At 47.3% G+C, this 27340-nt stretch overlaps 1 protein-coding gene across 1 annotated transcript in view; it reads right to left on the bottom strand.

Moving 5' to 3' along the window:
* REV3L (REV3 like, DNA directed polymerase zeta catalytic subunit) overlaps positions 1 to 24333 on the bottom strand; it is a 360686-nt gene extending 336353 nt beyond the window's left edge. Inside the window, exon 1 of the mRNA XM_078855676.1 lies at positions 23865 to 24333. Within this exon, the coding sequence (XP_078711802.1) occupies positions 23865 to 24018 (154 nt within the window). The 5' untranslated portion in view covers positions 24019 to 24333. The remainder of the gene's footprint in view (positions 1 to 23864) is intronic.
* Between the last annotated feature and the right edge of the window lie 3007 nt (positions 24334 to 27340).

The following is a 27340-nucleotide window of genomic DNA, read 5'->3' as shown; positions in this document are numbered from 1 at the left end:
GAGAAGGTAGTGAATGTGGTGAGTAGGTAGTGAATGTGGTGAGTAGGTAGTGAATGGGTGAGTGGTGTGGTGAGTAGGTAGTGAATGTGGTCAGTAGGTAGTGAATGTGGTGAGTAGGTAGTGAATGCAGTGAGTGGTGTGGTGAGTAGGTAGTGAATGTGGTGAGTAGGTAGTGAATGTGGTGAGGTGGTGAATGTGATGAGTAGGTAGTGAATGTGTGAGTAGGTAGTGAATGTGGTGAGTAGGTAGTGAATGTGTGAGTATGTAGTGAATGTGGTGAGTAGGTAGTGAATGTGGTGAGTAGGTAGTGAATGTGGTGCGTAGGTAGTGAATGTGGTGAGTAGGTAGTGAATGTGGTGAGTGGTGTGGTGAGTAGGTAGTGAATGTAGTGAGTGGTGTGGTGAGTTGGTAGTGAATGTGGTGAGTAGGTAGTGAATGTGGTGAGTAGGTAGTGAATGTGGTGAGTAGGCAGTGAATGTGGTGAGTGGTGTGGTGAGTAGGTAGTTAATGTGGTGAGTGAATGTGGTGAGTAGGTAGTGAATGTGGTGAGTGAAAGTGGTGAGTAGGCAGTGAATGTGGTGAGTATGTAGTAAATGTGGTGAGTAGGTAGTGAATGTGGTGAGTGGGGTGGTGAGTAGGTAGTGAATGTGGTGAGTGGTGAGTAGGTAGTGAATGTGGTGAGTAGGTAGTGAATGTGGTGAGTAGGCAGTGAATGTGGTGAGTAGGTAGTGAATGTAGTGAGTGGTGTGGTGAGTAGGTAGTGAATGTGGTGGGTAGGTAGTGAATGTGGTGAGTAGGTAGTGAATGTGGTGAGTGGTGTGGTGAGTAGGTAGTGAATGTTGTGAGTAAGTAGTGAATGTGGTGAGTAGGTAGTGAATGTGGTGAGTAGGTAGTGAATGTGGTGAGCAGGTAGTGAATATGGTTAGTAAGTAGTGAATGTGGTGAGTATGTAGTGAATGTGTGAGTAGGTAGTGAATGTGGTGAGTAGTTGGTGAATGTGGTGAGTAGGTAGTGAATGTGGTGAGTGGTGTGGTGAATAGGTAGTGAATATGGTGAGTAGGTAGTGAATGTGGTGAGTATGTAGTGAATGTGGTGAGTAGGTAATGAATGTGGTGAGTGGTGTGGTGAGCAGGTAGTTAATGTGGTGAGTGGTGTGGTGAGTCGGTAGTGAATGTGGTGAGAAGGTAGTGAATGTGGTGAGTAGGTAGTGAATGTGGTGAGTAGGTGGTGAATGTGGTGAGTAGGTAGTGAATGTGTGAGTAAGTAGGGAATGTGGTGAGTGAATGTGGTGAGTAGATAGTGAATGTGGTGAGTGAATGTGGTGAGTAGGTAGTGAATGTGGTGAGTAGGTAGTGAATGTGTTGATTGGGGTGGTGAGTAGGTAGTGAATATGGTGAGTAGGTAGTGAATGTGGTGAGTATGTAGTGAACGTGGTGAGTGGTGAGAAGGTAGTGAATGTGGTGGGTAGGTAGTGAATGTGGTGAGTAGGTAGTGAATGTGGTGAGTGGTGTGGTGAGTAGGTAGTGAATGTGGTGAGTAGGTAGTGAATGGGTGAGTGGTGTGGTGAGTAGGTAGTGAATGTGGTCAGTAGGTAGTGAATGTGGTGAGTAGGTAGTGAATGTGGTGAGTGGTGTGGTGAGTAGGTAGTGAATGTGGTGAGTAGGTAGTGAATGTGGTGAGGTGGTGAATGTGGTGAGTAGGTAGTGAATGTGGTGAGTAGGTAGTGAATGTGGTGAGTAGGTAGTGAATGTGGTGAGTAGGTAGTGAATGTGGTGAGTAGGTAGTGAATGTGTGAGTAGGTAGTGAATGTGGTGAGTAGGTAGTGAATGTGGTGCGTAGGTAGTGAATGTGGTGAGTAGGTAGTGAATGTGGTGAGTATGTAGTGAATGTGGTGAGTAGGTAATGAATGTGGTGAGTGGTGTGGTGAGTAGGTAGTGAATGTGGTGAGTAGGTAGTGAATGTGGTGAATAGGTAGTGAATGTGGTGAGTGGTGTGGTGAGTAGGTAGTTAATGTGGTGAGTGGTGTGATGAGTAGGTAGTGAATGTGGTGAGTAGGTAGTGAATGTGGTGAGTAGGTAGTGAATGTGGTGAGTAGGTAGTGAATGTGGTGAGTGGTGTGGTGAGTAGGTAGTGAATGTGGTGAGTAGGTAGTGAATGTGGTGAGTGGTGAGTGGTGAGTAGGTAGTGAATGTGGTGAGTATGTAGTGAATGTGGTGAGTGGGTAGTGAATGTGGTGAGTGGGTAGTGAATGCGGTGAGTGGGTAGTGAATGTGGTGAGTAGGTAGTGAATGTGGTAAGTAGGTAGTGAATGTAGCAAGTGGTGTGGTGAGTTGGTAATGAATGTGGTGAGTAGGTAGTGAATGTGGTGAGTAGGTAGTGAATGTGGTGAGTGGTGAGTGGTGAGTAGGTAGTGAATGTGGTGAGTATGTAGTGAATGTGGTGAGTAGGTAGTGAATGTGGTGAGTGGTGTGGTGAGTAGGGAGTGAATGGGGTGAGTAGGTAGTGAATATGGTGAGCAGGTAGTGAATGTGGTGAGGAGGTAATGAATGTGGTGAGTGGGTAGTGAATGTGGTGAGTAGGTAATGAATGTGGTGAGTAGGTAGTGAATGTGGTGAGTGAATGTGGTGAGTAGGTAGTGAATGTGGTGAGTGGTGTGGTGAGTAGGTAGTGAATGTAGCAAGTGGTGTGGTGAGTTGGTAATGAATGTGGTGAGTAGGTGGTGAATGTGGTGAGTAGGTAGTGAATGTGTGAGTAAGTAGGGAATGTGGTGAGTGAATGTGGTGAGTAGATAGTGAATGTGGTGAGTGAATGTGGTGAGTAGGTAGTGAATGTGGTGAGTAGGTAGTGAATGTGTTGATTGGGGTGGTGAGTAGGTAGTGAATGTGGTGAGTAGGTAGTGAATGTGGTGAGTAGGTAGTGAACGTGGTGAGTGGTGAGAAGGTAGTGAATGTGGTGGGTAGGTAGTGAATGTGGTGAGTAGGTAGTGAATGTGGTGAGTGGTGTGGTGAGTAGGTAGTGAATGTGGTGAGTAGGTAGTGAATGGGTGAGTGGTGTGGTGAGTAGGTAGTGAATGTGGTCAGTAGGTAGTGAATGTGGTGAGTAGGTAGTGAATGTGGTGAGTGGTGTGGTGAGTAGGTAGTGAATGTGGTGAGTAGGTAGTGAATGTGGTGAGGTGGTGAATGTGGTGAGTAGGTAGTGAATGTGTGAGTAGGTAGTGAATGTGGTGAGTAGGTAGTGAATGTGGTGAGTAGGTAGTGAATGTGTGAGTAGGTAGTGAATGTGGTGAGTAGGTAGTGAATGTGGTGCGTAGGTAGTGAATGTGGTGAGTAGGTAGTGAATGTGGTGAGTAGGTAATGAATGTGGTGAGTGGTGTGGTGAGTAGGTAGTGAATGTGGTGAGTAGGTAGTGAATGTGGTGAATAGGTAGTGAATGTGGTGAGTGGTGTGGTGAGTAGGTAGTTAATGTGGTGAGTGGTGTGGTGAGTAGGTAGTGAATGTGGTGAGTAGGTAGTGAATGTGGTGAGTAGGTAGTGAATGTGGTGAGTAGGTAGTGAATGTGGTGAGTGGTGTGGTGAGTAGGTAGTGAATGTGGTGAGTAGGTAGTGAATGTGGTGAGTGGTGAGTAGGTAGTGAATGTGGTGAGTATGTAGTGAATGTGGTGAGTGGGTAGTGAATGTGGTGAGTGGGTAGTGAATGCGGTGAGTGGGTAGTGAATGTGGTGAGTAGGTCGTGAATGTGGTAAGTAGGTAGTGAATGTAGCAAGTGGTGTGGTGAGTTGGTAATGAATGTGGTGAGTAGGTAGTGAATGTGGTGAGTAGGTAGTGAATGTGGTGAGTGGTGAGTAGGTAGTGAATGTGGTGAGTATGTAGTGAATGTGGTGAGTAGGTAGTGAATGTGGTGAGTGGTGTGGTGAGTAGGGAGTGAATGGGGTGAGTAGGTAGTGAATATGGTGAGCAGGTAGTGAATGTGGTGAGGAGGTAATGAATGTGGTGAGTGGGTAGTGAATGTGGTGAGTAGGTAATGAATGTGGTGAGTAGGTAGTGAATGTGGTGAGTGAATGTGGTGAGTAGGTAGTGAATGTGGTGAGTTGTGTGGTGAGTAGGTAGTGAATGTAGCAAGTGGTGTGGTGAGTTGGTAATGAATGTGGTGAGTAGGTAGTGAATGTGGTGAGTGGGTAGTGAATGTGGTGAGTAGGTAGTAAATGTGGTAAGTAGGTAGTGAATGTAGCAAGTGGTGTGGTGAGTTGGTAATGAATGTGGTGAGTAGGTAGTGAATGTGGTGAGTAGGTAGTGAATGTGGTGAGTGGTGAGTAGGTAGTGAATGTGGTGAGTATGTAGTGAATGTGGTGAGTAGGTAGTGAATGTGGTGGGTAGGTAGTGAATGTGGTGGGTAGGTAGTGAATGTGGTGAGTAGGTAGTGAATGTGGTGAGTAGGTAGTGAATGTGGTGGGTAGGTAGTGAATGTGGTGAGTAGGTAGTGAATGTGGTGAGTAGGTAGTGAATGTGGTGAGTAGGTAGTGAATGTGGTGAGTAGGTAGTGAATGTGTGAGTAGGTAGTGAATGTGGTGAGTAGGTAGTGAATGTGGTGCGTAGGTAGTGAATGTGGTGAGTAGGTAGTGAATGTGGTGAGTATGTAGTGAATGTGGTGAGTAGGTAATGAATGTGGTGAGTGGTGTGGTGAGTAGGTAGTGAATGTGGTGAGTAGGTAGTGAATGTGGTGAATAGGTAGTGAATGTGGTGAGTGGTGTGGTGAGTAGGTAGTTAATGTGGTGAGTGGTGTGGTGAGTAGGTAGTGAATGTGGTGAGTAGGTAGTGAATGTGGTGAGTAGGTAGTGAATGTGGTGAGTAGGTAGTGAATGTGGTGAGTGGTGTGGTGAGTAGGTAGTGAATGTGGTGAGTAGGTAGTGAATGTGGTGAGTGGTGAGTGGTGAGTAGGTAGTGAATGTGGTGAGTATGTAGTGAATGTGGTGAGTGGGTAGTGAATGTGGTGAGTGGGTAGTGAATGCGGTGAGTGGGTAGTGAATGTGGTGAGTAGGTAGTGAATGTGGTAAGTAGGTAGTGAATGTAGCAAGTGGTGTGGTGAGTTGGTAATGAATGTGGTGAGTAGGTAGTGAATGTGGTGAGTAGGTAGTGAATGTGGTGAGTGGTGAGTGGTGAGTAGGTAGTGAATGTGGTGAGTATGTAGTGAATGTGGTGAGTAGGTAGTGAATGTGGTGAGTGGTGTGGTGAGTAGGGAGTGAATGGGGTGAGTAGGTAGTGAATATGGTGAGCAGGTAGTGAATGTGGTGAGGAGGTAATGAATGTGGTGAGTGGGTAGTGAATGTGGTGAGTAGGTAATGAATGTGGTGAGTAGGTAGTGAATGTGGTGAGTGAATGTGGTGAGTAGGTAGTGAATGTGGTGAGTGGTGTGGTGAGTAGGTAGTGAATGTAGCAAGTGGTGTGGTGAGTTGGTAATGAATGTGGTGAGTAGGTGGTGAATGTGGTGAGTAGGTAGTGAATGTGTGAGTAAGTAGGGAATGTGGTGAGTGAATGTGGTGAGTAGATAGTGAATGTGGTGAGTGAATGTGGTGAGTAGGTAGTGAATGTGGTGAGTAGGTAGTGAATGTGTTGATTGGGGTGGTGAGTAGGTAGTGAATGTGGTGAGTAGGTAGTGAATGTGGTGAGTAGGTAGTGAACGTGGTGAGTGGTGAGAAGGTAGTGAATGTGGTGGGTAGGTAGTGAATGTGGTGAGTAGGTAGTGAATGTGGTGAGTGGTGTGGTGAGTAGGTAGTGAATGTGGTGAGTAGGTAGTGAATGGGTGAGTGGTGTGGTGAGTAGGTAGTGAATGTGGTCAGTAGGTAGTGAATGTGGTGAGTAGGTAGTGAATGTGGTGAGTGGTGTGGTGAGTAGGTAGTGAATGTGGTGAGTAGGTAGTGAATGTGGTGAGGTGGTGAATGTGGTGAGTAGGTAGTGAATGTGTGAGTAGGTAGTGAATGTGGTGAGTAGGTAGTGAATGTGGTGAGTAGGTAGTGAATGTGTGAGTAGGTAGTGAATGTGGTGAGTAGGTAGTGAATGTGGTGCGTAGGTAGTGAATGTGGTGAGTAGGTAGTGAATGTGGTGAGTATGTAGTGAATGTGGTGAGTAGGTAATGAATGTGGTGAGTGGTGTGGTGAGTAGGTAGTGAATGTGGTGAGTAGGTAGTGAATGTGGTGAATAGGTAGTGAATGTGGTGAGTGGTGTGGTGAGTAGGTAGTTAATGTGGTGAGTGGTGTGGTGAGTAGGTAGTGAATGTGGTGAGTAGGTAGTGAATGTGGTGAGTAGGTAGTGAATGTGGTGAGTAGGTAGTGAATGTGGTGAGTGGTGTGGTGAGTAGGTAGTGAATGTGGTGAGTAGGTAGTGAATGTGGTGAGTGGTGAGTAGGTAGTGAATGTGGTGAGTATGTAGTGAATGTGGTGAGTGGGTAGTGAATGTGGTGAGTGGGTAGTGAATGCGGTGAGTGGGTAGTGAATGTGGTGAGTAGGTCGTGAATGTGGTAAGTAGGTAGTGAATGTAGCAAGTGGTGTGGTGAGTTGGTAATGAATGTGGTGAGTAGGTAGTGAATGTGGTGAGTAGGTAGTGAATGTGGTGAGTGGTGAGTAGGTAGTGAATGTGGTGAGTATGTAGTGAATGTGGTGAGTAGGTAGTGAATGTGGTGAGTGGTGTGGTGAGTAGGGAGTGAATGGGGTGAGTAGGTAGTGAATATGGTGAGCAGGTAGTGAATGTGGTGAGGAGGTAATGAATGTGGTGAGTGGGTAGTGAATGTGGTGAGTAGGTAATGAATGTGGTGAGTAGGTAGTGAATGTGGTGAGTGAATGTGGTGAGTAGGTAGTGAATGTGGTGAGTGGTGTGGTGAGTAGGTAGTGAATGTAGCAAGTGGTGTGGTGAGTTGGTAATGAATGTGGTGAGTAGGTAGTGAATGTGGTGAGTGGGTAGTGAATGTGGTGAGTAGGTAGTAAATGTGGTAAGTAGGTAGTGAATGTAGCAAGTGGTGTGGTGAGTTGGTAATGAATGTGGTGAGTAGGTAGTGAATGTGGTGAGTAGGTAGTGAATGTGGTGAGTGGTGAGTAGGTAGTGAATGTGGTGAGTATGTAGTGAATGTGGTGAGTAGGTAGTGAATGTGGTGAGTGGTGTGGTGAGTAGGGAGTGAATGGGGTGAGTAGGTAGTGAATATGGTGAGCAGGTAGTGAATGTGGTGAGGAGGTAATGAATGTGGTGAGTGGGTAGTGAATGTGGTGAGTAGGTAGTGAATGTGGTGAGTAGGTAGTGAATGTGTGAGTAGGTAGTGAATGTGGTGAGTAGGTAGTGAATGTGGTGAGTAGGTAGTGAATGTGGTGAGTGGTGTGGTGAGTAGGTAGTGAATGTGTGAGTAGGTAGTGAATGTGGTGAGTAGGTAGTGAATGTTGTGAGTAGGTAGTGAATGTGGTGAGTGGTGTGGTGAGTAGGTAGTGAATGTGGTGAGTAGGTAGTGAATGTGGTGAGTAGGTAGTGAATGTGGTGAGTGAATGTGGTGAGTAGGTAGTAAATGTAGTGAGTAGGTAGTGAATGTGGTGAGTAGGTAGTGAATGTGGTGAGTGGTGTGGTGAGTAGGTAGTGAATGTGGTGAGTGGGTAGTGAATGTGTTGAGTGGGTAGTGAATGTGGTGAGTAGGTGGTGAATGTGGTGAGTAGGTAGTGAATGTGGTGAGTAGGTAGTGAATGTGTGAGTAGGTAGTGAATGTGGTGAGTAGGTAGTGAATGTGGTGGGTAGGTAGTGAATGTGGTGAGTAGGTAGTGAATGTGGTGAGTAGGTAGTGAATGTGTGAGTAGGTAGTGAATGTGGCGAGTAGGTAGTGAATGTGGTGGGTAGGTAGTGAATGTGGTGAGTAGGTAGTGAATGTGGTGAGTAGGTAGTGAATGCGGTGGGTAGGTAGTGAATGTGGTGAGTAGGTAGTGAATGTGGTGAGTAGGTAGTGAATGTGGTGAGTAGGTAGTGAATGTGGCGAGTAGGTAGTGAATGTGGTGGGTAGGTAGTGAATGTGGTGGGTAGGTAGTGAATGTGGTGGGTAGGTAGTGAATGTGGTGAGTAGGTAGTGAATGTGGTGAGTAGGTAGTGAATGTGGTGGGTAGGTAGTGAATGTGGTGGGTAGGTAGTGAATGTGGTGAGTAGGTAGTGAATGTGGTGAGTAGGTAGTGAATGTGGTGGGTAGGTAGTGAATGTGGTGAGTAGGTAGTGAATGTGGTAAGTAGGTAGTGAATGTAGCAAGTGGTGTGGTGAGTTGGTAATGAATGTGGTGAGTAGGTAGTGAATGTGGTGAGTAGGTAGTGAATGTGGTGAGTGGTGAGTGGTGAGTAGGTAGTGAATGTGGTGAGTATGTAGTGAATGTGGTGAGTAGGTAGTGAATGTGGTGAGTAGGTAATGAATGTGGTGAGTGGTGTGGTGAGTAGGTAGTGAATGTGGTGAGTAGGTAGTGAATATGGTGAGTAGGTAGTGAATGTGGTGAGGTGGTGAATGTGGTGAGTAGGTAGTGAATGTGTGAGTAGGTAGTGAATGTGGTGAGTAGGTAGTGAATGTGGTGAGTAGGTAGTGAATGTGTGAGTAGGTAGTGAATGTGGTGAGTAGGTAGTGAATGTGGTGCGTAGGTAGTGAATGTGGTGAGTAGGTAGTGAATGTGGTGAGTAGGTAATGAATGTGGTGAGTGGTGTGGTGAGTAGGTAGTGAATGTGGTGAGTAGGTAGTGAATGTGGTGAATAGGTAGTGAATGTGGTGAGTGGTGTGGTGAGTAGGTAGTTAATGTGGTGAGTGGTGTGGTGAGTAGGTAGTGAATGTGGTGAGTAGGTAGTGAATGTGGTGAGTAGGTAGTGAATGTGGTGAGTAGGTAGTGAATGTGGTGAGTGGTGTGGTGAGTAGGTAGTGAATGTGGTGAGTAGGTAGTGAATGTGGTGAGTGGTGAGTAGGTAGTGAATGTGGTGAGTATGTAGTGAATGTGGTGAGTGGGTAGTGAATGTGGTGAGTGGGTAGTGAATGCGGTGAGTGGGTAGTGAATGTGGTGAGTAGGTCGTGAATGTGGTAAGTAGGTAGTGAATGTAGCAAGTGGTGTGGTGAGTTGGTAATGAATGTGGTGAGTAGGTAGTGAATGTGGTGAGTAGGTAGTGAATGTGGTGAGTGGTGAGTAGGTAGTGAATGTGGTGAGTATGTAGTGAATGTGGTGAGTAGGTAGTGAATGTGGTGAGTGGTGTGGTGAGTAGGGAGTGAATGGGGTGAGTAGGTAGTGAATATGGTGAGCAGGTAGTGAATGTGGTGAGGAGGTAATGAATGTGGTGAGTGGGTAGTGAATGTGGTGAGTAGGTAATGAATGTGGTGAGTAGGTAGTGAATGTGGTGAGTGAATGTGGTGAGTAGGTAGTGAATGTGGTGAGTTGTGTGGTGAGTAGGTAGTGAATGTAGCAAGTGGTGTGGTGAGTTGGTAATGAATGTGGTGAGTAGGTAGTGAATGTGGTGAGTGGGTAGTGAATGTGGTGAGTAGGTAGTAAATGTGGTAAGTAGGTAGTGAATGTAGCAAGTGGTGTGGTGAGTTGGTAATGAATGTGGTGAGTAGGTAGTGAATGTGGTGAGTAGGTAGTGAATGTGTGAGTAGGTAGTGAATGTGGTGAGTAGGTAGTGAATGTGGTGCGTAGGTAGTGAATGTGGTGAGTAGGTAGTGAATGTGGTGAGTATGTAGTGAATGTGGTGAGTAGGTAATGAATGTGGTGAGTGGTGTGGTGAGTAGGTAGTGAATGTGGTGAGTGGGTAGTAAATGTGGTGAGTAGGTAGTGAATGTGGCGAGTAGGTAGTGAATGTGGTGAGTGGTGTAGTGAGTAGGTAGTGAATGTGGTGAGTAGGTGGTGAATGTGGTGAGTAGGGAGTGCATGTGGTGAGTAGGTAGTGAATATGGTGAGTGGTGTGGTGAGTAGGTAGTGAATGTGGTGGGTAGGTAGTGAATGTGGTGAGTAGGTAATGAATGTGGTGAGTGGTGTGGTGAGTAGGTAGTGAATGTGGTGAGTAGGTAGTGAATGTGGTGAATGGTGTGGTGAGTAGGTAGTGAGTAGGTAGTGAATGTGGTGAGTAGGTAGTGAATGTGGTGAGTAGGTAGTGAATGTGGTGAGTAGGTAGTGAATGTGGTGAGTAGGTAGTGAATGTGGTGATTGGTGTGGTGAGTAGGTAGAGAATATGGTGAGTAGGTAGTGAATGTGGTGAGTAGGTAGTGAATGGGTGAGTGGTGTGGTGAGTAGGTAGTGAATGTGGTCAGTAGGTAGTGAATGTGGTGAGTAGGTAGTGAATGTGGTGAGTGGTGTGGTGAGTAGGTAGTGAATGTGGTGAGTAGGTAGTGAATGTGGTGAGGTGGTGAATGTGATGAGTAGGTAGTGAATGTGTGAGTAGGTAGTGAATGTGGTGAGTAGGTAGTGAATGTGTGAGTATGTAGTGAATGTGGTGAGTAGGTAGTGAATGTGGTGAGTGGTGTGGTGAATAGGTAGTGAAAATGGTGAGTAGGTAGTGAATGTGGTGAGTATATAGTGAATGTGGTGAGTAGGTAATGAATGTGGTGAGTGGGTAGTGAATGTGGTGAGTAGGTAGTGAATGTGGTGAGTAGTTGGTGAATGTGGTGAGTAGGTAGTGAATGTGGTGAGTGGTGTGGTGAATAGGTAGTGAAAATGGTGAGTAGGTAGTGAATGTGGTGAGTATATAGTGAATGTGGTGAGTAGGTAATGAATGTGGTGAGTGGTGTGGTGAGTAGGTAGTGAATGTGGTGAGTAGGTAGTGAATGTGGTGAATAGGTAGTGAATGTGGTGAGTGGTGTGGTGAGTAGGTAGTTAATGTGGTGAGTGGTGTGGTGAGTAGGTAGTGAATGTGGTGAGTAGGTAGTGAATGTGGTGAGTAGGTAGTGAATGTGGTGAGTGGTGTGGTGAGTAGGTAGTGAATGTGGTGAGTGGGTAGTAAATGTGGTGAGTAGGTAGTGAATGTGGCGAGTAGGTAGTGAATGTGGTGAGTGGTGTGGTGAGTAGGTAGTGAATGTGGTGAGTAGGTGGTGAATGTGGTGAGTAGGGAGTGCATGTGGTGAGTAGGTAGTGAATATGGTGAGTGGTGTGGTGAGTAGGTAGTGAATGTGGTGGGTAGGTAGTGAATGTGGTGAGTAGGTAATGAATGTGGTGAGTGGTGTGGTGAGTAGGTAGTGAATGTGGTGAGTAGGTAGTGAATGTGGTGAATGGTGTGGTGAGTAGGTAGTGAGTAGGTAGTGAATGTGGTGAGTAGGTAGTGAATGTGGTGAGTAGGTAGTGAATGTGGTGAGTAGGTAGTGAATGTGGTGAGTAGGTAGTGAATGGGTGAGTGGTGTGGTGAGTAGGTAGTGAATGTGGTCAGTAGGTAGTGAATGTGGTGAGTAGGTAGTGAATGTGGTGAGTGGTGTGGTGAGTAGGTAGTGAATGTGGTGAGTAGGTAGTGAATGTGGTGAGGTGGTGAATGTGATGAGTAGGTAGTGAATGTGAGAGTAGGTAGTGAATGTGGTGAGTAGGTAGTGAATGTGTGAGTATGTAGTGAATGTGGTGAGTAGGAAGTGAATGTGGTGAGTAGGTAGTGAATGTGGTGCGTAGGTAGTGAATGTGGTGAGTAGGCAGTGAATGTGGTGAGTGGTGTGGTGAGTAGGTAGTGAATGTAGTGAGTGGTGTGGTGAGTTGGTAGTGAATGTGGTGAGTAGGTAGTGAATGTGGTGAGTAGGTAGTGAATGTGGTGAGTAGGCAGTGAATGTGGTGAGTGGTGTGGTGAGTAGGTAGTTAATGTGGTGAGTGAATGTGGTGAGTAGGTAGTGAATGTGGTGAGTGAAAGTGGTGAGTAGGCAGTGAATGTGGTGAGTATGTAGTAAATGTGGTGAGTGGGGTGGTGAGTAGGTAGTGAATGTGGTGAGTGGTGAGTAGGTAGTGAATGTGGTGAGTAGGTAGTGAATGTGGTGAGTAGGTAGTGAATGTGGTGAGTAGGTAGTGAATGTGGTGAGTAGGTAGTGAATGTAGTGAGTGGTGTGGTGAGTAGGTAGTGAATGTGGTGGGTAGGTAGTGAATGTGGTGAGTAGGTATTGAATGTGGTGAGTGGTGTGGTGAGTAGGTAGTGAATGTGGTGAGTAGGTAGTGAATGTGGTGAGTAGGTAGTGAATGTGTGAGTAGGTAGTGAATGTGGTGAGTAGTTGGTGAATGTGGTGAGTAGGTAGTGAATGTGGTGAGTGGTGTGGTGAATAGGTAGTGAATATGGTGAGTAGGTAGTGAATGTGGTGAGTATGTAGTGAATGTGGTGAGTAGGTAATGCATGTGGTGAGTGGTGTGGTGAGTAGGTAGTTAATGTGGTGAGTGGTGTGGTGAGTAGGTAGTGAATGTGGTGAGAAGGTAGTGAATGTGGTGAGTAGGTAGTGAATGTGGTGAGTAGGTAGTGAATGGGTGAGTGGTGTGGTGAGTAGGTAGTGAATGTGGTCAGTAGGTAGTGAATGTGGTGAGTAGGTAGTGAATGCAGTGAGTGGTGTGGTGAGTAGGTAGTGAATGTGGTGAGTAGGTAGTGAATGTGGTGAGGTGGTGAATGTGATGAGTAGGTAGTGAATGTGTGAGTAGGTAGTGAATGTGGTGAGTAGGTAGTGAATGTGTGAGTATGTAGTGAATGTGGTGAGTAGGTAGTGAATGTGGTGAGTAGGTAGTGAATGTGGTGCGTAGGTAGTGAATGTGGTGAGTAGGTAGTGAATGTGGTGAGTGGTGTGGTGAGTAGGTAGTGAATGTAGTGAGTGGTGTGGTGAGTTGGTAGTGAATGTGGTGAGTAGGTAGTGAATGTGGTGAGTAGGTAGTGAATGTGGTGAGTAGGCAGTGAATGTGGTGAGTGGTGTGGTGAGTAGGTAGTTAATGTGGTGAGTGAATGTGGTGAGTAGGTAGTGAATGTGGTGAGTGAAAGTGGTGAGTAGGCAGTGAATGTGGTGAGTATGTAGTAAATGTGGTGAGTAGGTAGTGAATGTGGTGAGTGGGGTGGTGAGTAGGTAGTGAATGTGGTGAGTGGTGAGTAGGTAGTGAATGTGGTGAGTAGGTAGTGAATGTGGTGAGTAGGCAGTGAATGTGGTGAGTAGGTAGTGAATGTAGTGAGTGGTGTGGTGAGTAGGTAGTGAATGTGGTGGGTAGGTAGTGAATGTGGTGAGTAGGTAGTGAATGTGGTGAGTGGTGTGGTGAGTAGGTAGTGAATGTTGTGAGTAAGTAGTGAATGTGGTGAGTAGGTAGTGAATGTGGTGAGTAGGTAGTGAATGTGGTGAGCAGGTAGTGAATATGGTTAGTAAGTAGTGAATGTGGTGAGTATGTAGTGAATGTGTGAGTAGGTAGTGAATGTGGTGAGTAGTTGGTGAATGTGGTGAGTAGGTAGTGAATGTGGTGAGTGGTGTGGTGAATAGGTAGTGAATATGGTGAGTAGGTAGTGAATGTGGTGAGTATGTAGTGAATGTGGTGAGTAGGTAATGAATGTGGTGAGTGGTGTGGTGAGCAGGTAGTTAATGTGGTGAGTGGTGTGGTGAGTCGGTAGTGAATGTGGTGAGAAGGTAGTGAATGTGGTGAGTAGGTAGTGAATGTGGTGAGTAGGTGGTGAATGTGGTGAGTAGGTAGTGAATGTGTGAGTAAGTAGGGAATGTGGTGAGTGAATGTGGTGAGTAGATAGTGAATGTGGTGAGTGAATGTGGTGAGTAGGTAGTGAATGTGGTGAGTAGGTAGTGAATGTGTTGATTGGGGTGGTGAGTAGGTAGTGAATATGGTGAGTAGGTAGTGAATGTGGTGAGTATGTAGTGAACGTGGTGAGTGGTGAGAAGGTAGTGAATGTGGTGGGTAGGTAGTGAATGTGGTGAGTAGGTAGTGAATGTGGTGAGTGGTGTGGTGAGTAGGTAGTGAATGTGGTGAGTAGGTAGTGAATGGGTGAGTGGTGTGGTGAGTAGGTAGTGAATGTGGTCAGTAGGTAGTGAATGTGGTGAGTAGGTAGTGAATGTGGTGAGTGGTGTGGTGAGTAGGTAGTGAATGTGGTGAGTAGGTAGTGAATGTGGTGAGGTGGTGAATGTGGTGAGTAGGTAGTGAATGTGGTGAGTAGGTAGTGAATGTGGTGAGTAGGTAGTGAATGTGGTGAGTAGGTAGTGAATGTGGTGAGTAGGTAGTGAATGTGTGAGTAGGTAGTGAATGTGGTGAGTAGGTAGTGAATGTGGTGCGTAGGTAGTGAATGTGGTGAGTAGGTAGTGAATGTGGTGAGTATGTAGTGAATGTGGTGAGTAGGTAATGAATGTGGTGAGTGGTGTGGTGAGTAGGTAGTGAATGTGGTGAGTAGGTAGTGAATGTGGTGAATAGGTAGTGAATGTGGTGAGTGGTGTGGTGAGTAGGTAGTTAATGTGGTGAGTGGTGTGATGAGTAGGTAGTGAATGTGGTGAGTAGGTAGTGAATGTGGTGAGTAGGTAGTGAATGTGGTGAGTAGGTAGTGAATGTGGTGAGTGGTGTGGTGAGTAGGTAGTGAATGTGGTGAGTAGGTAGTGAATGTGGTGAGTGGTGAGTGGTGAGTAGGTAGTGAATGTGGTGAGTATGTAGTGAATGTGGTGAGTGGGTAGTGAATGTGGTGAGTGGGTAGTGAATGCGGTGAGTGGGTAGTGAATGTGGTGAGTAGGTAGTGAATGTGGTAAGTAGGTAGTGAATGTAGCAAGTGGTGTGGTGAGTTGGTAATGAATGTGGTGAGTAGGTAGTGAATGTGGTGAGTAGGTAGTGAATGTGGTGAGTGGTGAGTGGTGAGTAGGTAGTGAATGTGGTGAGTATGTAGTGAATGTGGTGAGTAGGTAGTGAATGTGGTGAGTGGTGTGGTGAGTAGGGAGTGAATGGGGTGAGTAGGTAGTGAATATGGTGAGCAGGTAGTGAATGTGGTGAGGAGGTAATGAATGTGGTGAGTGGGTAGTGAATGTGGTGAGTAGGTAATGAATGTGGTGAGTAGGTAGTGAATGTGGTGAGTGAATGTGGTGAGTAGGTAGTGAATGTGGTGAGTGGTGTGGTGAGTAGGTAGTGAATGTAGCAAGTGGTGTGGTGAGTTGGTAATGAATGTGGTGAGTAGGTGGTGAATGTGGTGAGTAGGTAGTGAATGTGTGAGTAAGTAGGGAATGTGGTGAGTGAATGTGGTGAGTAGATAGTGAATGTGGTGAGTGAATGTGGTGAGTAGGTAGTGAATGTGGTGAGTAGGTAGTGAATGTGTTGATTGGGGTGGTGAGTAGGTAGTGAATGTGGTGAGTAGGTAGTGAATGTGGTGAGTAGGTAGTGAACGTGGTGAGTGGTGAGAAGGTAGTGAATGTGGTGGGTAGGTAGTGAATGTGGTGAGTAGGTAGTGAATGTGGTGAGTGGTGTGGTGAGTAGGTAGTGAATGTGGTGAGTAGGTAGTGAATGGGTGAGTGGTGTGGTGAGTAGGTAGTGAATGTGGTCAGTAGGTAGTGAATGTGGTGAGTAGGTAGTGAATGTGGTGAGTGGTGTGGTGAGTAGGTAGTGAATGTGGTGAGTAGGTAGTGAATGTGGTGAGGTGGTGAATGTGGTGAGTAGGTAGTGAATGTGGTGAGTAGGTAGTGAATGTGGTGAGTAGGTAGTGAATGTGTGAGTAGGTAGTGAATGTGGTGAGTAGGTAGTGAATGTGGTGCGTAGGTAGTGAATGTGGTGAGTAGGTAGTGAATGTGGTGAGTAGGTAATGAATGTGGTGAGTGGTGTGGTGAGTAGGTAGTGAATGTGGTGAGTAGGTAGTGAATGTGGTGAATAGGTAGTGAATGTGGTGAGTGGTGTGGTGAGTAGGTAGTTAATGTGGTGAGTGGTGTGGTGAGTAGGTAGTGAATGTGGTGAGTAGGTAGTGAATGTGGTGAGTAGGTAGTGAATGTGGTGAGTAGGTAGTGAATGTGGTGAGTGGTGTGGTGAGTAGGTAGTGAATGTGGTGAGTAGGTAGTGAATGTGGTGAGTGGTGAGTAGGTAGTGAATGTGGTGAGTATGTAGTGAATGTGGTGAGTGGGTAGTGAATGTGGTGAGTGGGTAGTGAATGCGGTGAGTGGGTAGTGAATGTGGTGAGTAGGTCGTGAATGTGGTAAGTAGGTAGTGAATGTAGCAAGTGGTGTGGTGAGTTGGTAATGAATGTGGTGAGTAGGTAGTGAATGTGGTGAGTAGGTAGTGAATGTGGTGAGTGGTGAGTAGGTAGTGAATGTGGTGAGTATGTAGTGAATGTGGTGAGTAGGTAGTGAATGTGGTGAGTGGTGTGGTGAGTAGGGAGTGAATGGGGTGAGTAGGTAGTGAATATGGTGAGCAGGTAGTGAATGTGGTGAGGAGGTAATGAATGTGGTGAGTGGGTAGTGAATGTGGTGAGTAGGTAATGAATGTGGTGAGTAGGTAGTGAATGTGGTGAGTGAATGTGGTGAGTAGGTAGTGAATGTGGTGAGTTGTGTGGTGAGTAGGTAGTGAATGTAGCAAGTGGTGTGGTGAGTTGGTAATGAATGTGGTGAGTAGGTAGTGAATGTGGTGAGTGGGTAGTGAATGTGGTGAGTAGGTAGTAAATGTGGTAAGTAGGTAGTGAATGTAGCAAGTGGTGTGGTGAGTTGGTAATGAATGTGGTGAGTAGGTAGTGAATGTGGTGAGTAGGTAGTGAATGTGGTGAGTGGTGAGTAGGTAGTGAATGTGGTGAGTATGTAGTGAATGTGGTGAGTAGGTAGTGAATGTGGTGGGTAGGTAGTGAATGTGGTGGGTAGGTAGTGAATGTGGTGAGTAGGTAGTGAATGTGGTGAGTAGGTAGTGAATGTGGTGGGTAGGTAGTGAATGTGGTGAGTAGGTAGTGAATGTGGTGAGTAGGTAGTGAATGTGGTGAGTAGGTAGTGAATGTGGTGAGTAGGTAGTGAATGTGTGAGTAGGTAGTGAATGTGGTGAGTAGGTAGTGAATGTGGTGCGTAGGTAGTGAATGTGGTGAGTAGGTAGTGAATGTGGTGAGTATGTAGTGAATGTGGTGAGTAGGTAATGAATGTGGTGAGTGGTGTGGTGAGTAGGTAGTGAATGTGGTGAGTAGGTAGTGAATGTGGTGAATAGGTAGTGAATGTGGTGAGTGGTGTGGTGAGTAGGTAGTTAATGTGGTGAGTGGTGTGGTGAGTAGGTAGTGAATGTGGTGAGTAGGTAGTGAATGTGGTGAGTAGGTAGTGAATGTGGTGAGTAGGTAGTGAATGTGGTGAGTGGTGTGGTGAGTAGGTAGTGAATGTGGTGAGTAGGTAGTGAATGTGGTGAGTGGTGAGTGGTGAGTAGGTAGTGAATGTGGTGAGTATGTAGTGAATGTGGTGAGTGGGTAGTGAATGTGGTGAGTGGGTAGTGAATGCGGTGAGTGGGTAGTGAATGTGGTGAGTAGGTAGTGAATGTGGTAAGTAGGTAGTGAATGTAGCAAGTGGTGTGGTGAGTTGGTAATGAATGTGGTGAGTAGGTAGTGAATGTGGTGAGTAGGTAGTGAATGTGGTGAGTGGTGAGTGGTGAGTAGGTAGTGAATGTGGTGAGTATGTAGTGAATGTGGTGAGTAGGTAGTGAATGTGGTGAGTGGTGTGGTGAGTAGGGAGTGAATGGGGTGAGTAGGTAGTGAATATGGTGAGCAGGTAGTGAATGTGGTGAGGAGGTAATGAATGTGGTGAGTGGGTAGTGAATGTGGTGAGTAGGTAATGAATGTGGTGAGTAGGTAGTGAATGTGGTGAGTGAATGTGGTGAGTAGGTAGTGAATGTGGTGAGTGGTGTGGTGAGTAGGTAGTGAATGTAGCAAGTGGTGTGGTGAGTTGGTAATGAATGTGGTGAGTAGGTGGTGAATGTGGTGAGTAGGTAGTGAATGTGTGAGTAAGTAGGGAATGTGGTGAGTGAATGTGGTGAGTAGATAGTGAATGTGGTGAGTGAATGTGGTGAGTAGGTAGTGAATGTGGTGAGTAGGTAGTGAATGTGTTGATTGGGGTGGTGAGTAGGTAGTGAATGTGGTGAGTAGGTAGTGAATGTGGTGAGTAGGTAGTGAACGTGGTGAGTGGTGAGAAGGTAGTGAATGTGGTGGGTAGGTAGTGAATGTGGTGAGTAGGTAGTGAATGTGGTGAGTGGTGTGGTGAGTAGGTAGTGAATGTGGTGAGTAGGTAGTGAATGGGTGAGTGGTGTGGTGAGTAGGTAGTGAATGTGGTCAGTAGGTAGTGAATGTGGTGAGTAGGTAGTGAATGTGGTGAGTGGTGTGGTGAGTAGGTAGTGAATGTGGTGAGTAGGTAGTGAATGTGGTGAGGTGGTGAATGTGGTGAGTAGGTAGTGAATGTGTGAGTAGGTAGTGAATGTGGTGAGTAGGTAGTGAATGTGGTGAGTAGGTAGTGAATGTGTGAGTAGGTAGTGAATGTGGTGAGTAGGTAGTGAATGTGGTGCGTAGGTAGTGAATGTGGTGAGTAGGTAGTGAATGTGGTGAGTATGTAGTGAATGTGGTGAGTAGGTAATGAATGTGGTGAGTGGTGTGGTGAGTAGGTAGTGAATGTGGTGAGTAGGTAGTGAATGTGGTGAATAGGTAGTGAATGTGGTGAGTGGTGTGGTGAGTAGGTAGTTAATGTGGTGAGTGGTGTGGTGAGTAGGTAGTGAATGTGGTGAGTAGGTAGTGAATGTGGTGAGTAGGTAGTGAATGTGGTGAGTAGGTAGTGAATGTGGTGAGTGGTGTGGTGAGTAGGTAGTGAATGTGGTGAGTAGGTAGTGAATGTGGTGAGTGGTGAGTAGGTAGTGAATGTGGTGAGTATGTAGTGAATGTGGTGAGTGGGTAGTGAATGTGGTGAGTGGGTAGTGAATGCGGTGAGTGGGTAGTGAATGTGGTGAGTAGGTCGTGAATGTGGTAAGTAGGTAGTGAATGTAGCAAGTGGTGTGGTGAGTTGGTAATGAATGTGGTGAGTAGGTAGTGAATGTGGTGAGTAGGTAGTGAATGTGGTGAGTGGTGAGTAGGTAGTGAATGTGGTGAGTATGTAGTGAATGTGGTGAGTAGGTAGTGAATGTGGTGAGTGGTGTGGTGAGTAGGGAGTGAATGGGGTGAGTAGGTAGTGAATATGGTGAGCAGGTAGTGAATGTGGTGAGGAGGTAATGAATGTGGTGAGTGGGTAGTGAATGTGGTGAGTAGGTAATGAATGTGGTGAGTAGGTAGTGAATGTGGTGAGTGAATGTGGTGAGTAGGTAGTGAATGTGGTGAGTGGTGTGGTGAGTAGGTAGTGAATGTAGCAAGTGGTGTGGTGAGTTGGTAATGAATGTGGTGAGTAGGTAGTGAATGTGGTGAGTGGGTAGTGAATGTGGTGAGTAGGTAGTAAATGTGGTAAGTAGGTAGTGAATGTAGCAAGTGGTGTGGTGAGTTGGTAATGAATGTGGTGAGTAGGTAGTGAATGTGGTGAGTAGGTAGTGAATGTGGTGAGTGGTGAGTAGGTAGTGAATGTGGTGAGTATGTAGTGAATGTGGTGAGTAGGTAGTGAATGTGGTGAGTGGTGTGGTGAGTAGGGAGTGAATGGGGTGAGTAGGTAGTGAATATGGTGAGCAGGTAGTGAATGTGGTGAGGAGGTAATGAATGTGGTGAGTGGGTAGTGAATGTGGTGAGTAGGTAGTGAATGTGGTGAGTAGGTAGTGAATGTGTGAGTAGGTAGTGAATGTGGTGAGTAGGTAGTGAATGTGGTGAGTAGGTAGTGAATGTGGTGAGTGGTGTGGTGAGTAGGTAGTGAATGTGTGAGTAGGTAGTGAATGTGGTGAGTAGGTAGTGAATGTTGTGAGTAGGTAGTGAATGTGGTGAGTGGTGTGGTGAGTAGGTAGTGAATGTGGTGAGTAGGTAGTGAATGTGGTGAGTAGGTAGTGAATGTGGTGAGTGAATGTGGTGAGTAGGTAGTAAATGTAGTGAGTAGGTAGTGAATGTGGTGAGTAGGTAGTGAATGTGGTGAGTGGTGTGGTGAGTAGGTAGTGAATGTGGTGAGTGGGTAGTGAATGTGTTGAGTGGGTAGTGAATGTGGTGAGTAGGTGGTGAATGTGGTGAGTAGGTAGTGAATGTGGTGAGTAGGTAGTGAATGTGTGAGTAGGTAGTGAATGTGGTGAGTAGGTAGTGAATGTGGTGGGTAGGTAGTGAATGTGGTGAGTAGGTAGTGAATGTGGTGAGTAGGTAGTGAATGTGTGAGTAGGTAGTGAATGTGGCGAGTAGGTAGTGAATGTGGTGGGTAGGTAGTGAATGTGGTGAGTAGGTAGTGAATGTGGTGAGTAGGTAGTGAATGCGGTGGGTAGGTAGTGAATGTGGTGAGTAGGTAGTGAATGTGGTGAGTAGGTAGTGAATGTGGTGAGTAGGTAGTGAATGTGGCGAGTAGGTAGTGAATGTGGTGGGTAGGTAGTGAATGTGGTGGGTAGGTAGTGAATGTGGTGGGTAGGTAGTGAATGTGGTGAGTAGGTAGTGAATGTGGTGAGTAGGTAGTGAATGTGGTGGGTAGGTAGTGAATGTGGTGGGTAGGTAGTGAATGTGGTGAGTAGGTAGTGAATGTGGTGAGTAGGTAGTGAATGTGGTGGGTAGGTAGTGAATGTGGTGAGTAGGTAGTGAATGTGGTAAGTAGGTAGTGAATGTAGCAAGTGGTGTGGTGAGTTGGTAATGAATGTGGTGAGTAGGTAGTGAATGTGGTGAGTAGGTAGTGAATGTGGTGAGTGGTGAGTGGTGAGTAGGTAGTGAATGTGGTGAGTATGTAGTGAATGTGGTGAGTAGGTAGTGAATGTGGTGAGTGGTGTGGTGAGTAGGGAGTGAATGGGGTGAGTAGGTAGTGAATATGGTGAGCAGGTAGTGAATGTGGTGAGGAGGTAATGAATGTGGTGAGTGGGTAGTGAATGTGGTGAGTAGGTAATGAATGTGGTGAGTAGGTAGTGAATGTGGTGAGTGAATGTGGTGAGTAGGTAGTGAATGTGGTGAGTGGTGTGGTGAGTAGGTAGTGAATGTAGCAAGTGGTGTGGTGAGTTGGTAATGAATGTGGTGAGTAGGTGGTGAATGTGGTGAGTAGGTAGTGAATGTGTGAGTAAGTAGGGAATGTGGTGAGTGAATGTGGTGAGTAGATAGTGAATGTGGTGAGTGAATGTGGTGAGTAGGTAGTGAATGTGGTGAGTAGGTAGTGAATGTGTTGATTGGGGTGGTGAGTAGGTAGTGAATGTGGTGAGTAGGTAGTGAATGTGGTGAGTAGGTAGTGAACGTGGTGAGTGGTGAGAAGGTAGTGAATGTGGTGGGTAGGTAGTGAATGTGGTGAGTAGGTAGTGAATGTGGTGAGTGGTGTGGTGAGTAGGTAGTGAATGTGGTGAGTAGGTAGTGAATGGGTGAGTGGTGTGGTGAGTAGGTAGTGAATGTGGTCAGTAGGTAGTGAATGTGGTGAGTAGGTAGTGAATGTGGTGAGTGGTGTGGTGAGTAGGTAGTGAATGTGGTGAGTAGGTAGTGAATGTGGTGAGGTGGTGAATGTGGTGAGTAGGTAGTGAATGTGTGAGTAGGTAGTGAATGTGGTGAGTAGGTAGTGAATGTGGTGAGTAGGTAGTGAATGTGTGAGTAGGTAGTGAATGTGGTGAGTAGGTAGTGAATGTGGTGCGTAGGTAGTGAATGTGGTGAGTAGGTAGTGAATGTGGTGAGTATGTAGTGAATGTGGTGAGTAGGTAATGAATGTGGTGAGTGGTGTGGTGAGTAGGTAGTGAATGTGGTGAGTAGGTAGTGAATGTGGTGAATAGGTAGTGAATGTGGTGAGTGGTGTGGTGAGTAGGTAGTTAATGTGGTGAGTGGTGTGGTGAGTAGGTAGTGAATGTGGTGAGTAGGTAGTGAATGTGGTGAGTAGGTAGTGAATGTGGTGAGTAGGTAGTGAATGTGGTGAGTGGTGTGGTGAGTAGGTAGTGAATGTGGTGAGTAGGTAGTGAATGTGGTGAGTGGTGAGTAGGTAGTGAATGTGGTGAGTATGTAGTGAATGTGGTGAGTGGGTAGTGAATGTGGTGAGTGGGTAGTGAATGCGGTGAGTGGGTAGTGAATGTGGTGAGTAGGTCGTGAATGTGGTAAGTAGGTAGTGAATGTAGCAAGTGGTGTGGTGAGTTGGTAATGAATGTGGTGAGTAGGTAGTGAATGTGGTGAGTAGGTAGTGAATGTGGTGAGTGGTGAGTAGGTAGTGAATGTGGTGAGTATGTAGTGAATGTGGTGAGTAGGTAGTGAATGTGGTGAGTGGTGTGGTGAGTAGGGAGTGAATGGGGTGAGTAGGTAGTGAATATGGTGAGCAGGTAGTGAATGTGGTGAGGAGGTAATGAATGTGGTGAGTGGGTAGTGAATGTGGTGAGTAGGTAATGAATGTGGTGAGTAGGTAGTGAATGTGGTGAGTGAATGTGGTGAGTAGGTAGTGAATGTGGTGAGTGGTGTGGTGAGTAGGTAGTGAATGTAGCAAGTGGTGTGGTGAGTTGGTAATGAATGTGGTGAGTAGGTAGTGAATGTGGTGAGTGGGTAGTGAATGTGGTGAGTAGGTAGTAAATGTGGTAAGTAGGTAGTGAATGTAGCAAGTGGTGTGGTGAGTTGGTAATGAATGTGGTGAGTAGGTAGTGAATGTGGTGAGTAGGTAGTGAATGTGGTGAGTGGTGAGTAGGTAGTGAATGTGGTGAGTATGTAGTGAATGTGGTGAGTAGGTAGTGAATGTGGTGAGTGGTGTGGTGAGTAGGGAGTGAATGGGGTGAGTAGGTAGTGAATATGGTGAGCAGGTAGTGAATGTGGTGGAGGTAATGAATGTGGTGAGTGGGTAGTGAATGTGGTGAGTAGGTAGTGAATGTGGTGAGTAGGTAGTGAATGTGTGAGTAGGTAGTGAATGTGGTGAGTAGGTAGTGAATGTGGTGAGTAGGTAGTGAATGTGGTGAGTGGTGTGGTGAGTAGGTAGTGAATGTGTGAGTAGGTAGTGAATGTGGTGAGTAGGTAGTGAATGTTGTGAGTAGGTAGTGAATGTGGTGAGTGGTGTGGTGAGTAGGTAGTGAATGTGGTGAGTAGGTAGTGAATGTGGTGAGTAGGTAGTGAATGTGGTGAGTGAATGTGGTGAGTAGGTAGTAAATGTAGTGAGTAGGTAGTGAATGTGGTGAGTAGGTAGTGAATGTGGTGAGTGGTGTGGTGAGTAGGTAGTGAATGTGGTGAGTGGGTAGTGAATGTGTTGAGTGGGTAGTGAATGTGGTGAGTAGGTGGTGAATGTGGTGAGTAGGTAGTGAATGTGGTGAGTAGGTAGTGAATGTGTGAGTAGGTAGTGAATGTGGTGAGTAGGTAGTGAATGTGGTGGGTAGGTAGTGAATGTGGTGAGTAGGTAGTGAATGTGGTGAGTAGGTAGTGAATGTGTGAGTAGGTAGTGAATGTGGCGAGTAGGTAGTGAATGTGGTGGGTAGGTAGTGAATGTGGTGAGTAGGTAGTGAATGTGGTGAGTAGGTAGTGAATGCGGTGGGTAGGTAGTGAATGTGGTGAGTAGGTAGTGAATGTGGTGAGTAGGTAGTGAATGTGGTGAGTAGGTAGTGAATGTGGCGAGTAGGTAGTGAATGTGGTGGGTAGGTAGTGAATGTGGTGGGTAGGTAGTGAATGTGGTGGGTAGGTAGTGAATGTGGTGAGTAGGTAGTGAATGTGGTGAGTAGGTAGTGAATGTGGTGGGTAGGTAGTGAATGTGGTGGGTAGGTAGTGAATGTGGTGAGTAGGTAGTGAATGTGGTGAGTAGGTAGTGAATGTGGTGGGTAGGTAGTGAATGTGGTGAGTAGGTAGTGAATGTGGTGAGTAGGTAGTGAATGTGGTGGGTAGGTAGTGAATGTGGTGAGTAGGTAGTGAATGTGGTGGGGAGCTACCGGCCGGCGTGGAGCCGAACAGGCGCAGCACGGGCGCCGTCGCCGCAGCGTCCCCGCCGCGGAACTCGCTCCGCGTGGCGTCGAGCTCCGCGCGCGGAATCCGCGACTGCTGCGGCTCCACGGAGACGAGGCGCAGCGCGAACATCGCCGCCATCACCCCCCCCCCACTCAGCAGGGTCCCAGCCGCTGCCTCATGGCGCCTTCATCCACATGGCAGCGCTGTTCCTGCCGCTGCCAGGCTGAAGGTTTTTACCTCGAGGCCGCAGTTTCCGACGGCAGTCCCGTACGGGGCTGTACAGATCTTAAAGCCAAAAACGACAAGCGGTCAGCGACAAACAGCACTATCGAAGTAGGAATAAACAAGCGCTAACACGTTTATTGAATTGAGCCAAGGTTGATGTTGTAAGAGCTTGGGAAAAGAGATGATGGTACTCGTGTGACGAGGGACTTTTTACAGTGGAGCAGTGCGAGGGAGAGAGAAAGTGCAGCGTGGTGAGTGGGTGGGTGACTTTGTGGGTGAGTGTGTTGTTGAGACCTGCGGTGTGGTGAGTGTGTTGTTGTGACCCGCAGTGTGGTGAGTGGGTGAGTGTGTGTTCTGACCTGCAGGGTAGTGAGTGGGTGAGTGTGTTGTTGTGACCCGCAGTGTGGTGAGTGGGTGAGTGTGTGTTCTGACCTGCAGGGTGGTGAGTGGGTGGGTGAGTGTGTTGATGTGACCTGCAGTGTGGTGAGTGGGTGAGTGTGTTGTTGTGACCTACAGTGTGGTGAGTGAGTTGGTGAGTGTTGTTGTTGAGACCTGCAGTGTGGTGAGTGGGTGAGTGTGTTGTTGTGAGTTGCAGTGTGGTGAGTGGGTGAGTGTGTTGTTGTGACCTGCAGTGTGGTGAGTGTGTTGTTGTGACCTGCAGTGTGGTGAGTGAGTGATTGTGTTGTTGAGACCTGCAGTGTGGTGAGTGGGTGAGTTGTTGTGACCTGGAGGGTGGTGAGTCGGTGAGTGTGTTGATGTATGCTGCAGTGTGGTGAGTGGGTGAGTGTGTTGTTGTGACCTGCAGTGTGGTGAGTGAGTGAGTGAATGTGTTGTGACCTGCAGTGTGGTGAGTGAGTGAGTTGTTGTGACCTGCAGGGTGATGAGTGGGTGAGTGAGTTGTTGTGACCTGCAGTGTGGTGAGTGGGTGAGTGTGTTGATGTGACCTGCAGTGTGGTGAGTGTGTGATTGAGTTGTTGTGACCTGCAGGGTGGTGAGTGGGTGAGTGTGTTGGTGTGACCTTCAGCGTGGTGAGTGGGTGAGTGAGTTGTTGTGACCCGCAGTGTGGTGAGTGAGTTGTTGTGACCTGCAGGGTGGTTAGTGGGTGAGTGAGTTGGTGTGACCCGCAGTGTGGTGAGTGGGTGAGTGAGTTGTTGTGACCTGCAGGGTGGTTAGTGGGTGAGTGAGTTGTTGTGACCTGCAGGGTGGTTAGTGGGTGAGTGAGTTGTTGTGAGCTACAGTGTGGTGAGTGAGTGGGTGAGTGTTGTGGTCTGCAGTGTGGTGAGTGGGTCAGTGTGTTGTTGTGACCTGCAGTGTAGTGAGTGGGTGAGTGTGTTGATGTGACCTGCAGTGTGGTCAGTTGGTGAGTGTGTTGATGTGACCTGCAGTGTGGTGAGTGGGTGAGTGTGTTGTTGTGACCTGCAGTGTGGTAAGTGGGTGAGTGAGTGTGTTGTGACCTGCAGGGTAGTGATTGGGTGAGTGAGTTGTTGTGACCTGCAGTGTGGTGAGTGGGTGGGTGAGTGTTGTGGTCTGCAGTGTGGTGAGTGGGTCAGTGTGTTGTTGTGACCTGCAGTGTAGTGAGTGGGTGAGTGTGTTGTTGTCACCTACAGTGTGGTGAGTGGGTGAGTCTGTTGTTGTGACCTGCAGTGTGGTGAGTGGGTGAGTGAGTTGTTGTGACCTGCAGGGTGGTGAGTGGGTGAGTGTGTTGTTGTGACCTGCAGTGTGGTGAGTGAGTCGGTGAGTGTTGTGGTCTGCAGTGTGGTGAGTGAGTTGGTGAGTGTTGTTGTTGAGACCTGCAGTGTGGTGAGTGGGTGAGTGTGTTGATGTGACCTGCAGTGTGGTGAGTGGGTGAGTGTGTTGATGTGACCTGCAGTGTGGTGAGTGGGTGAGTGTGTTGATGTGACCTGCAGTGTGGTGAGTGGGTGAGTGTGTTGTTGTGACCTGCAGTGTGGTGAGTGGGTGAGTCAGTGTGTTGTGACCTGCAGTGTGGTGAGTGGGTTAGTGTGTTGATGTGACCTGCAGTGTGGTGAGTGGGTGAGTGTGTTGATGTGACCTGCAGTGTGGTGAGTGGGTGAGTGTGTTGATGTGACCTGAAGTGTGGTGAGTGGGTGGGTGTGTTGTTGTGACCCGCAGTGTGGTGTGTGGGTTAGTGTGTTGATGTGACCTGCAGTGTGGTGAGTGGGTGAGTGTGTTGATGTGACCTGCAGTGTGGTGAGTGGGTGAGTGTGTTGATGTGACCTGCAGTGTTGCGAGTGGGTGAGTGTGTTGTTGTGACCTGCAGTGTGGTGAGTGGGTTAGTCAGTGTGTTGTGACCTGCAGGGTAGTGAGTGGGTGGGTGAGTGTGTTGTTGTGAGCTGCAGTGTGGTGAGTGGGTGAGTGTGTTGTTGTGACCTGCAGTGTGGTGAGTGAGTGTGTTGTTGTGACCTGCAGTGTGGTGAGTGAGTGTGTTGTTGTGACCTGCAGTGTGGTGAGTGGGTGAGTGTGTTGTTGTGACCTACAGTGTGGTGAGTGAGTTGGTGAGTGTTGTTGTTGAAACCTGCAGTGTGGTGAGTGGGTGAGTGTGTTGTTGTGAGATGCAGTGTGGTGAGTGGGTGAGTGTATTGTTGTGACCTGCAGTGTGGTGAGTGAGTTAGTGTGTTGTTGAGACCTGCAGTGTGGTGAGTGGGTGAGTTGTTGTGACCTGGAGGGTGGTGAGTGGGTGAGTGTGTTGATGTGTGCTGCAGTGTGGTGAGTAGGTGCGTGTGTTGTTGTGACCTGCAGTGTGGTGAGTGGGTGAGTGTTGTTGTGACCTGCAGTGTTGTGAGTGAGTGAGTGTTGTTGTGACCTGCAGTGTGGTGAGTGAGTGAGTGTGTTGTTGTGACCTGCAGTGTGGTGAGTGGGTGAGTGTTGTTGTGACCTGCAGGGTGGTGAGTGTGTGAGTGTGTTGATGTGACCTGCAGCGTGGTGAGTGGGTGGGTGAGTGAGTTGTTGTGACCTGCAGGGTGGTGAGTGGGTGAGTGAGTTGTTACGACCTGCAGTGTGGTGAGTGGGTGAGTGTGTTGTTGTGACCTGCAGTGTGGTGAGTGGGTGAGTGTGTTGATGTGACCTGCAGTGTGGTGAGTGGGTGAGTGTGTTGTTGTGACTTGCAGTGTGGTGAGTGGGTGAGTGTGTTGTTGTGACCTGCTGTGTAGTGAGTGGGTGAGTGTGTTGTTGTGACCTGCAGTGTGGTGAGTGGGTGAGTGAGTTGTTGTGACCTGCA

Source organism: Lampetra fluviatilis, chromosome 4, assembly GCF_964198595.1.
Source record: "Lampetra fluviatilis chromosome 4, kcLamFluv1.1, whole genome shotgun sequence".
NCBI lineage: Eukaryota > Metazoa > Chordata > Hyperoartia > Petromyzontiformes > Petromyzontidae > Lampetra > Lampetra fluviatilis.
This window is presented reverse-complemented; position numbering and strand designations above follow the sequence as displayed.